This window comes from Silene latifolia, chromosome 6 (assembly GCF_048544455.1).
Source record: "Silene latifolia isolate original U9 population chromosome 6, ASM4854445v1, whole genome shotgun sequence".
NCBI classification, from domain to species: domain Eukaryota; kingdom Viridiplantae; phylum Streptophyta; class Magnoliopsida; order Caryophyllales; family Caryophyllaceae; genus Silene; species Silene latifolia.
Window position 1 is genome coordinate 7,354,238 of NC_133531.1, and position 12,957 is coordinate 7,367,194.

Genomic DNA, 12,957 nt, shown 5'->3' on the forward strand with positions numbered 1-12,957 from the left:
ATTTAGGGTATACGTTATTATCTTTAGCAATTTAGGGTGTAATTTGTATACCAATTGGGTACCATGTGTAATATATTTTTTTTTCTTTTTTTTTTTATAAATATGGATTTGAGTTGATAATTTGTATACCAATCGGGTACCTAAATTTGTATACCAATCCGAGGAAAACATGATGAAATTTCAGGAAGTGCTTGGTTTTCTGAAGACACGATAGAATTCCGGCGCTATGAACATCACTGCTCATACATACGCTATGAACATCACTGCTCATAGCTATGCAACGAGCATTAGATAAGAACTATGAGGAAGCTATCTTTCTCTTACCTTCTCATCAACTAGTTCAAGCTCTCAAATGTAACACAAGAATTCCAGTACACATTTACCAAACTATTGATAAAACTAAGGAGTATAGCTATACATTTAATAAGTGTTATTTTCAATTGTAAGAACAAGGAGGTTGAGATTAATGCTCGCCCTTTAGCTAATATAATATTCATAATTCTGAACAAAACAACAAAACAAAGAGAATACTAATACAAATTTAGTGCATAAAGGTTTTACTATAATGTTTAGGTAGAACTGACTTACACAAATACTCACTCGTTATTATTTGAAAGCGGCAGTTAACCACATTTTTTAAACACGAGATTCTTTCTACCTTGGATATATAATGAATTGACCATATATTAAGACCTTGCTTTTTTGGATCGAAACTTTCTGAACTGAACTGAATTGATCGAACTTAATGGATCTGAACTAAACTTATGTGCAATATAAAATTGTACTAAGCTGTACTAAACTGAACTAAACTTATCTTAACTGAACTGAACTAAATTTAAAAGAACTAAAATTAAGTAAAAAAAACAAAAAAAACAAAAAAAAACAAAGGTCTAAGAATCCAAACTATGACAAAGTTCTTCAACTAGAACCATGTTTTTCTTTTCACAAATTCTTAAGAGACATTAAGTTAAAAGTATGTACTTCATTTTACTCTGGACAAAAATACCCTTTTGTTTTAATATTTTTGTTGAAAATAATTATCATGCACAACGAAGAAAATTACATGAAATGAAATTTCAAATATTTTTTTTAGTTATATATATTATTAAAATTCTACTCCATATATAACTAGTGATAAGTTAAGACTTAAACTTAATGTGTGAGGGACAATCTCAATGTTATATTAGTAACTTCATAATCAAACTCTATAGTGACAGTCTTAGGGGTTGTTTGGTTACCCATTAAATTACACATGAACTTTAATTCATGTGAATTGTAGAATGGGTATGTTGTTTGGTTACCCCAATTCACATGAATTGTACTTTTCATGAATTCAAATTCCTCCATAATGGAGGAAGTTGTTTACCTAAGCATTGTAAGTTTCCGTATGTAAACAAACGACTTACCCTTATTTTTGTGCAAGCTAATAAGGATTATAGAGAAAATTTGTTTCAATTCACTTGTGAAAACAACAAAAATAAGGGCAAACGAATAGCTGAAAATAAAGAAAAATACAAAACTAATTCACGAACTTTTATTTTATTTTAATTGGCTTATTGTTCGGCACATAAGTACATTATATTTCAACAAAATTATTGATATAAAAGCGATTCTTTAGTCAAATAAGAAAGATGAAATCCTTAAAACCTAAAAATACAGGCAAGTCTCAAAAAAAAATGTTAAAGTTCGAGTCCTTATCAAAGAGTTCTCTCCATGTATATATAACCCTCCCTACATTCACCTTTTGCTCAAATTAGCAACATCCTCAACTTCCCTCAAATTAGCAAAAAATTCCCTTTAATCCCTTACTTACAATTCCCCTTTTTTAGTATCACATTAGCACAAAAAAATCTAAAAATAAATGGACGAGAATTTCACAGTTTCATCCTCAACTTCATCATCATCCAAGGCACCAAAACCCCAAGAATTCCAATTCCCATCGACATTACTATCAAATTTACAATTCTTACTTCAAACTCAACCATTTTGGTGGAATCACGCCATTTTATGGCAAACTACAACTCACAACATCAACAACAATACCGAAACTCTTAGCTTAATTTGGTCTGAGGGTCATTTCCAAGGCTTCCAAAGCCCATCTACCAAGCCCACTAAGCAGCCGATTATCTCCGACGAAGAAGGTTCTTCAATGGATGACATGGTGACCGACGTGGAATGGTTCTACATGACTTCACCTACTAGGTCACACCCTATAAAACAAGGTGGTGTACTTGCTAAGGCTTACACTACTGGGGCCTTAGTTTGGTTAAGTGGACCGGGTTCACTAGCCTCGTATAATTGTGACCGCGTGCAAGAAGCCGACTCACATGGGCTCGAGACTCTTGTTATTATACCTGTGTCCAATGGTGTTCTTGAGCTGGGTTCTGTTGACTCGATCTATGAGAATTGGGATTTGGTTCAGCAAGTTAATAATCTTTTTGGGTCGTTGAGTGTTCCCGATATGGGCTACACTCGGCCTAATTTTGTCACTAATAGTGACCTACAGAGTCATTTGAGCATGTCTGAGATGTGTGACTCAGACAGACTCCTGAGTCCTGAGAAAACGGCGAGGAGAAGAGGGAGACGTCGTAGTGGGACTCTTCCTGTCACAGTCAATCACGTGGAGGCGGAGAGACAAAGGAGAGATAAAATGAATAGTCGATTTTATGCCCTACGGTCCGTAGTCCCGTATGTGTCCAAAATGGACAAGGCGTCGCTGTTAGGTGACGCCGTGGCATATATCAATGAGTTAAAAGGTAAAGTAGAAAGCTTAGAGTCAAAACTTCAAACAAAGGAGTGTACTAGTAATAGGGACAATATCACGAGTACGCTTTTTAAAGACATGAAAATAATTAGCGTGTCTAGTGAAAATTACCGTAAAGAAATGACTGCGACAATTCCAGCTGAAGTTAATGTTAGGATTTTGGATAGTGAGGCTATGATTAGGGTTCAATGTGAGAATATTAATCACCCTTCCGCAAGATTAATGGATTTGTTTAAGGAGCTTAATTTGCAAGTTAAACATGCTACTATTTCTACAATAGGAGAGCTAATGATTCAAGATGTTGTGATTTCTAACGTTCCAACGGAGATATGGAGTTTGGATGAATTGAAAAATGTAATCTGTGGAAGATTAACGATGTAGATCGATGAAGGATGAGGATTAAAAGTTCAATTATTTAACTAGTTCTTTTCAGTTTTCAAATAATTCTCATATGAAACTGCTTCAGTTTTACATTAAATGTAAAACCATGTAAATGGCAGTCTCTTATGATCAGGGACGAAGCTAGGGTAAAATTTTAACCCGGGCCGATTTCCACTTCATCCCATGTTTATGCTCATTTGTCATGGACGATTTCACGTCATTATTTTAACATTTTGATATATTTATTTTTATGGAATATACAAAGTAATATTTATTTTTTCAACACTTACTCCATATTTGTTTATAGAACGCTTTTTATCTCTACTATGAAACAAATCCTAAACATAAATGATATAAACATATTTTAAGACAGTTTTACTATAAACTAAGGTAATAGGGAGTAGCGCTTTTTTATCTATACCATTAAACAAATCCAAAACATAAATTATATAAACCTATTTTAAGACGGTTCTATTGTAAACTAAGGTAAGAGGGAGTGATGGTAATATTTTTTTACTAATAAGGACCATTACCAATGATAAAAATGGTTACCTACATTGCAATTACAAAATTATTTGGGGACATTAAAATATAATAGGCCAAGTCATCCAAGGGCGGAGTATAGTCAAAGGTAATTATGAAAATTGTAGAAGAAAAAAAAAACAAATGTTAAAAAGAGGCGTTCAGGTGAGTCGAACCCACGACTAAAAGCAAGTACTCCATCCTTTCATGTAGCGCTTACCATTTTACTCGCACAAATTAATGATATACTTATTTCCATTTGATCCTTCATTAATTATCCTAAAAATGTCCACCCGGGCCATGGCCCATTCGGCCAAGACCAAGCTTCGTCATTGCTTATGATGATGATGATATAAGTTTATCTCTTATGATGATGATGTAAGTTTATTTTTTATTTTTTTCTTTATTTAGTACTCGTATGAAGGTGTAAATCATGTAAATGGCAGTCTTTTGAAAAACAGATGGGCTACTAAATTTTGTCGAAATTGTGACAAACTAGAGCGTATGTGATCCATGTGCTAATTATGTTGACCTTTCTTCGTTAAACTTCATCGGATCTTTGACACATGTTTCTCTTATAATAATATCTTGCAAATGCTAAACTATTTGCAGATACAACTGTAAATATTTGATGACCTAATCGTTGTAACACAAACTTAACCTATTATCTGTATATTGAAATCGTCAGTACAGTTGTGAAAAAAGCTCCAACTCAAATAAATGTATTATCACAGTTCAGAGTCTCACTTTACAGAAGAATAAGACAAAGTCGAACGTTATAAAGTGTAAACCAATAATGAGTTATTTCACTTCTTGTTAATTGGATTTTCGTAGAAAGCTTGTTGACGTTATGAATTGAATTTTATCTCCTTTTTATGAGTGTGGCTTCTACAATCAGGCTCTCAGCCTCTAAACTTAAAGTTTAAGGGTTTTAACAATATCAAAATAAAGAAGCTAGATTGGACTGAACTGAACTAAATTGAAATAAGTTGAACCAAATTGAATTAAGCCAGAACGGGCCTAATACCTTTTAACTTTATATACAAGTAACTACATTCATACAACTTGTTTTTCATCATCTTTATCATTAACTACCACTAATTTATTTAGCACGTGGTTATTTGACAAATTCTTTATGTTTGGAAATGGACTCACTCCTATATATAATAATCGAATTTAGTTGATTATTATTTAGCACTGAAAGGTGACTAAAATGCCTCATGCTCCAGAATATGGATGCATTCATGAATCCGTCTTATCTAGGGAAGTAACCAACATTTGGGCCTATAGCCTTACCTGCTTTTTTTGCTTTTCTTTACCAATAGGATACTCTTTCTATTCCGATTACTTATTTGTCTTTTGTATTATTTGTGAATATGAAGTAGTATTATTAGAGATAAACAAATAATTGAGATAAAGAAAGCTGATAAGTATCTATAGTTAAGGTGGAGGGAAGCATTCAAAATTCCCAAATAGATGAGGTTGTGGGTTCAATTATTGTACATATAAATATATAATGTTTTTATTTTGGATAATAAAGAAGTTCATTGAACCTAAAAGAAAAGTGTGGTACATTGATCGAGCTTTTGATTTCATTTAATCTAGACCTATACTTCTATATATATATATATATATATATATATATATATATATATATATAGGGTCAGGATCCGGTGAGAATCATTAACATAATGAGAACCGTGAGAACTCTTACTAAATCATTATCAAATCTTGTGCCGAAAGTTTTGATGGATCATTTACCCTTAGTTTAGTTTATTCAAACACATTTATAGTATAAATAAACAAAATTTATTGATTTTATTAACAAATTATAAACTTAATGTACAAAAAAACAATTAGGTATACTAAAATGGCTATAAATGCACGAAAATGAATACTAGGTGCATGAAAATTGTTACATGCATGAAAATTATTACTAGGTGCATAAAAATAGCAGGCTCTAGGTGCACGAAAACGAGTTCTAGGTGCATGAAAATTGTTAGATACATAAAAATGAGTAGTAGGTGCATGAAAATTAATAAAATGTTTCTCGTCTCGATTTCCGTCAGTAATTTATACTTTTTGGACCAAAAAATATGTTATCCAATAATATAATTATATGCCAAATCCAAATGTCGCTATTTTTTAGAAAAAAATCCATAAGGTGGAGTTCTCACGGTTCTCACTACGTAGGTGGTTCTCACCGGATGTGTCAGAGAGAGAGAGAGAGAGAGAGAGAGAGAGAGAGAGAGAGAGAGAGAGAGAGAGAGAGAGAGAGAGGAGTTCTAATGAGTCCAACATGTGTCATTGAGTCCATAAGTCCCTCTAAGGGCCATTGGATGGACTCAATGGATGGTTGAGATTAATTTGATTAAGGGCTATTAAAAAGAAAAGGAAAAAAATGTGGATGGTTGGATTGAGATGGGTGGTTGAGATTGAAAATTACAAAAAAAAATTACCACTAATCAAATTTCTATACACTAATTAATTTTTCTTTCTCTCTCTAGCCCCTAATTAATCAGTTTTGAGTTTCAGATTTCTGAAGTGTAAATGTAATGTTGTATGAGTTTTACAAGTGTAAATGTGATGTTTTACGAGTGTAAATGTAACATCTTAAGAGTATAAATTTGATTTTTTGTGACGGAAATTCTGAATTTATATAATTTTAACATTTTACAAGTGTAAATGTGATGTTTTATGAGTGTAAATGTAACATTTTAAGAGTGTAAATTTGATTTTTTGTGACGAAAATTTTGAATTTATATAATTTTAACATTTTACAAGTGTAAATTTGATGTTTTACGAGTGTAAATGTAACATTTTAAGAGTGTAAATTTGTTTTTTTGTGACAGAAATTTTGAATTTATATAATTTTAACATTTTACAAGTGTAAATGTGATGTTTTACGAGTGTAAATGTAACATTTTAAGATTGTAAATTTGATTTTTTGTGACGAAAATTTTGAATTTATATAATTTTAACATATTACAAGTGTAAATTTGATGTTTTACGAGTGTAAATGAAACATTTTAAGAGTGTAAATTTGATTTTTTTTGTGATGGACATTTTGAATCTATATAATTTTAACATTTTACAAGTGTAAATGTGATGTTTTCCGAGTGTAAATGTAACATTTTAAGAGTGTAAATTTTGTTTTTTTGTGACGGAAATTTTGAATTTATATAATTTTAACATTTTACAAGTGTAAATTTGATGTTTTACGAGTGTAAATGTAACATTTTAAGAGTGTAAATTTGATTTTTTGTGACGGAAATTTTGAATTTATATAATTTTAACATTTTAAAAGTGTAAATGTGATGTTTTTCGAGTGTAAATGTAGTATTTTAAGTGTAAATTTGAAGGTCTACGAGTGTAAATTTGAAGGTTTAAGAGTGTAATTTTGGTCCTTTGAGTGTAACTTTGGTCCTTTACAAGTGTAACTTTGGTCCTTTACGAGTAAAAATTTAGTCCGACTACCAACAAACACCACCAACGTCGTCCTCCACCACCAACTCATAGCCACAAAAACTATGAGTGGAAATCTATATAATTTTAACGAGTGTAAATTACAGATATACGAGTGTAAATGTAAAGAAATATTGGTGTAAATGTAAAAAAATATGAGTGTAAATGTAAAGAAATACGAGTGTAACGATAAAGAAACACGAGTATAACTGTAAAGAAATATGAGTGTAAATCTGAAAAATGCGTGTAAATGTAAAGTGTAAATGTAAAGAAATATGAGTGTGAATGTAAAGAAATGTGAGTGTAAATCTGAAAAATGTGTGTAAATGTAAATAAATATGTGTGAATGTAAAGAAATACGTAGGTAAATGTAAGGAAAATATGAGTATAATAAATATATTTATTAGATCTAAGAATAAAAATCATGATAATACGATTTTTTTTCAAAATCTACTATATATTTATTAGATCTACTAATGTAAATTTAATAAAATACGAATGTAAATTAACAACACAAAAACCGTAACACAGAGTCACAAACAAACCATTATAAACACAAAACAAAACAATCAACAAATTAATACCTATCACCAACCTTTATATAATAATAATAATAATAAAAAAAAAAAAACAACAACGAACACTGGAACATCATCAACATCAAAAAGAACCTTCTTTTCAAACCAACCATAATGACAGGTAGGTAACAGATTAAAATATTGCGTACGGAATTTGTAAACAACCAAATTGAAAATTGTGCCACATTTTTGTTGATCAACTGCAAGTTGATAACATCTAAAACAGACAAAAAAAAATAAAACACACCATCTTAGATCTGAGTTTTTGTTTTTAAAAAAAAAAGTTATAGGACAGTCTTGTCTGTGTGTCGGGCGGAGGGAGTGGAAGAAGGAGGGTGGTAAACGAGTTGAGGGGCAGATATGAAGAAAACGCCGTGTGTGGAGGGTGGTAAATGAGGTGCGTGGTGGTGGTGTGTAATTCTGACTTTTTCGACTTTTTTTTTGTGGTTGTAGATCTGGTGTTCGGGAGGGTGTTTGGAGTGGTTGTGGTAAATGGGAGGAGAGGAGGTGTCGGTGGTGAGCAAGGTGGCGGAATAGGAGGCTGCGGTGGTGGTGGCAGAGGGGTCATGGCGGACAAGAGTGAGGTGAGGGTGTGGTGGTGGCAGAGGGGGCGTGGCGGGACAGGAGGGAGGTGAGGGTGGTCGGCGGGGGGGGGGGGGGGGGGGGGGGGGGTGATAAGAGGAAATTTTTATTTGGGGGGGGGGAGGTGGGTGATAAGAGGAAATTTTTATTTTTTGGGTTTGTGGTGTGGGTGAGGATGAGAGGAATGATTTATTTTTGGGTTATTTAATGGGAATAGTATGACCTATGATGATCCTTCTCAAAATACTATAACCTATGGATTAATTATAAATATCACCAACTATTGTACCTTTCCCCTCATATTAGAATAAGAGGAAGGGCAACCGGATTAGCAGGTTCCCTTTGTTGTAAACACACTGAATGACCGATTCTTTTCCTATTTCACCAACTTTTCCTTCTCCTTTGTTTTAAACACACTGAATGAACTTCTCTCTTTCTTTTACCAGTTCATTCATCACCATCCTTCTATAGTTTATCCATCATCAATAATCTTTGCCTAATTTGAATGCTTTATTGATCCTTCATCAGCAACCCTAATTTGAATGCTGCTCCTTTTTTTTCATTGAAGGCGGACTAATTTCAACAATGACACAGGTAATTTGATTTTTTTATCTAGTACATGCCCCAAATTGAAATAGGGGTTTAGGGTTTCAACCTTTCTACAAATTTTAGTGCTATTGTATCAGATTAGAATTTACCTCCAAATTTTAATGGGAATCTAAGGTTTCAAAAATTAAAACTGAAATGGCGGTTCAAGGCGGCAACGCGGTTTAAGGTTCAAGGTTCAAAGAGGAAGGCGGTTCAAGGCCAAAGACAAATGGTCCGGGTATGATGTTGTTAATGATGATTATAAGATTGCCGCAATTGATGAAAATCACATTGCCGTTTTCAATTTGAGGGACAAATCATGGTGTAATTTCGATAATCCTCGCTTGGATTATGTCGCAAGCGTACGAGGTGGCCGTCTGGACCTTGCTGTTTATGATAACCATTTATGTCTTTGGATGTTTGGTGCGGATTACAGAATAAGCATCGAATTGTTTGTTTCGATCTTTTGATCGAAAATTGGACACAGGACATTCCTTTGCCTAATTATAATGCTGATAACTCTGGTGATAATTCGGGTACTAAATCGCATTTTGCTGAAATGTTGTTTGACGAGGGTCGGGATAAACGAAATGACTTGATTGCATTACATGTTTTGGATGGGTTTTTATCGGTGTTGATCCAGAGTAATACGGATAATTATGGTTACGATGTGTGGGCTATGAAAGAGTATGGAATTAATGAGTCGTGGGTTAAGTTTTTCGTGCTTTCAGATACATGTTGTAATCCTCTCGCTTTTGGCAGAGTATCCAGTTCGGAAGTGCTTTGTAAAACTCGTTGGTCTAGAAGATTCCAACTTAAATGGTACAAAAGGAGAAAGGAGGGAGAACAAGTGATCGTTGTAATGGAGATATAACGGAAATGGGATGAAGTTTTAAATAAACAAAAAAAATGGGTCCCACATCATGGTTACCTGCTGCATCAGGTAAAATAAAGGGGGATTCTATTCTAAGAGAGGAGGTACAATAGTTCGTGATATTCTCAGTTAATCCATAGCTGCAATGCTTAAGAATTTAACAACAGGTGCTACTTCTTCAACTGGTCTTGTTCCGTCACAAGCGACGCAAGCTTTTTTTGAAGGTGAAGGAATATGTTGAAGAAGTTGTAAATTTAGCTTCCCAAATGAAGAAATCTAATGATAACGCTCCCTCATTGTCAGATGTTGGGAAGGTGGCCAAGAAAAAAACAAAGGCAAGCAAGAAAAAAAAGACCAAGGTTCCTAAGTTCGAGTTTACGCCTACTGTAGAGCCTGTATCACTCTGCGAAGATTCGATTTGGGTGATAAAGCGGTGATGCGGCGATGTCACAGGTAATAGAGACCGCTGATTTCTACAACACCGCTGAACTTAACGAAGCCTGTCGACGAGAGGAAGAGGAATGCGGGCTAGATTTAACCGACGACTTGACTCAATTAACGGATCGGCAGATTCTAGAGATAATTTATAGCCTGGATGAAGTTCAGGAAGCTTACACGAAGCCCTCATTGAACGAGGAGTAGGAAAGTTTGGGAGGGGAAGTGCCTGTTACTAGTGGTGTCCCTGAGTAAGCTGAACATGTTGTTGAGAAGGGTAATTCAGAAGCAACGAATAAGGTGGATGCGGATGTGGTAGTTCGGTCAATCAAGATGGTTCATCTTCGATTCAACTAAAATTTATTTCGACGGGCCGATATTGAGAACGCTCTGCAAGGCTTGACAGATATTGGTGATGGTGAAGGGGCAGAGGGCTGCGCACAGAGAGGTCAGGATAAGTTTGTGCAGGGTATGGATATGGAGCTGCCTCAAGAACAGGGGCCTGTCACTGGTGAAGGGGAAGTGTCTTATTCAAAAGTAGCGAACAAGGTGGATGCGGATGTGGTAGTCCCGTCAATTGAAGATGGTTCATCTTTATTTCAGTTGAAATTTATAGCGACAGCTGATATTGATAACGCGCTGAATAAGTTGTCAGACAGCAGTGACGGTGAAGTGGCACATGGTGGTGCACCGAGAGAACAGGACGAGGCTGTGCAGGGCATGGATATGGAGCCGCCTCAAGATCAGGGGCCCTGCCGTGGGTCCGAATCATTGGTGGTTGGACTAGTGCCTGGTGAGGATGTGGATGTTAGCGGTGCACCGAGATATCAGGACGAGGCTGTGTAGGGCATGGATATGGAGCCGCCTCAAGATTAGGGGCCCTGCCGTGGGCCTGAATCACTGGTGGTTGGACTAGTGCCTGGCGAGGCTGTGGATGTTAGCGGTGCACCGAGAGCGTAATAGCCTGTTGACCGACCCCAATTTAGTGGTACGAAAGTACCGGATGTTGAGTCGGGCGTTGTTTCGACCACTGACCGTGAAGATGCATCTCAAGAAGGGTTAGAGAGTGGTAGTGGCATGGTCAACGAGCAAGGTGAACGCCCTACTGCACAACCCGCTTGTCCCGGTTCATTTCAGAATGATGACAAACCCATGGATGTTGTAGAGGGAGCAGATAAGGTGGTTGTTGAAGCACCCTCCTCCGGGTTTAAGTTGCCGGAATTTTAGTGTACGTTTATATATACTGCAGAGCTAGTTGAGGCATTTAAGGGGGTTCCAGGTGAGGAGTTTGGAACGGCGATGCGCGGCAGCCCTTCGAACCAGCCGTTCCTGCGGATGATCGGGAAATTTATGTCCCCCGGAGTAACCTGGATCACCACCCTTTCCTGTTTCATTCAACTGAGCCCTTACAGTGCATGGAAGTGGTCCCTGAGAATCTGACTTGCACCATGGATTGTGAGGAACCCATGCCGAGCGGGGCTTTTTGTTAATGAGACTGCAAATTGAATAAGAAATTATTTAGGAATGTTTTTAAGGAAAGAAAATACGTCATGGACTACGTATTTAACAAATCAGAAGCTTGGTTGAAAGGGTGAGTCGATTAATTTCTATGTCAAACATATTAATACTTATAAGTTGTCGTAATCATGTTCGCCTTATATAATTTTTTCTTTTTTTGTAGGGAAGAATTGGCAGTATTTTCAGACTTTTTCTTCGTGTCACGGGAAGACATGTTAACCCTTGAACCTGGACAGGAAGTTGTGTCTTTTGTAATTGATTGTTGGTGCCTACTAATCAATAAGATGATGTATGACCAAACTGCACCAGTTGCATCCTCTCGTTGTTTTTTCGGGCTTAGTTACACCGTATTTGTCCTATCCTCACTCAATGCAATTTGTATAGTTTCAATTTAATTGTAACGTAAGTGTCTAAATTTAATAGCGCTGCCCGTCGTTTGAACAGAGTGTTGCGCTGGATATTTGAAAAGCCAAGAAGAAAGGAATTGTTCTTGACAAAAAGGACGAAATATGGGCTGGGTGAGATGCTTGGATTCAATCCTGTTTGTCTCCATTTAAACTTGGATCTGATATGGTAAGTGTAAATGTGATCTATTGTGAAGTGTAAATGTAATCACACAGGAAGTATAAATGTCATCACACAGAAAGTGTATATGTGATTTACACAGAAAGTGTAAATGTCATGACATTTAAAGTCTGGATGTGATTAAGAAGAAAGTGTAAATGTCATGACATATGAAGTGTAAACGTGAGACATAGTGAACTATAAATGTCATGATGTATAGTGTAAATGTCATCACACAAAAAGTGTATATGTGATTATATAGAAAGTGTAAATGTCATGACATAGGAAGTGTAAATGTGTCTCCCTTTTGAACTTGATTCTGATAGGGATAAGTGTAAATACGAAGTGTAAATGTGAGATATTATGAAGTGTAAATGTCATGACATATAAAGTGTAGATGTGATTAAGAAGAAAGTGTAAATGTCATGACATATGAAGTGTAAATGTGAGACATAGTGAAGTGTAAATGTCATGATGTATAGTGTAAATGTGATTATATAGAAAGTGTAAATGTGATGACATAGGGAGTGTAAATGTGACTAAATAGGAAGTGTAAATGTCATGACATATAAAGTGTAAATGTGAATATATGGAAAGTGTAAATGTCATGACATAGGGAGTGTAAATGTGACGAATTATTGAAAGTGTAAATGTGAAATTTTACTGAGTGTAACTGTTATGTCTTT

At 35.2% G+C, this 12,957-nt stretch overlaps 1 protein-coding gene across 1 annotated transcript; it reads left to right on the forward strand.

The window, feature by feature from the left end:
• Positions 1 to 1,756: 1,756 nt before the first annotated feature.
• Positions 1,757 to 3,968, forward strand: LOC141658525 (transcription factor bHLH14-like). Its single transcript, XM_074465459.1, has one exon. The coding sequence runs from the start codon at positions 1,862 to 1,864 to the stop codon at positions 3,143 to 3,145; it is 1,284 nt and encodes a 427-aa protein (XP_074321560.1). The 5' UTR covers positions 1,757 to 1,861; the 3' UTR covers positions 3,146 to 3,968.
• Positions 3,969 to 12,957: the final 8,989 nt, after the last annotated feature.

Bases quoted from the DNA above. Each gene is read 5' to 3' on its own strand.
- LOC141658525 (XM_074465459.1), top strand. From the start codon at position 1,862: ATGGACGAGAATTTCACAGTTTCATCCTCAACTTCATCATCATCCAAG.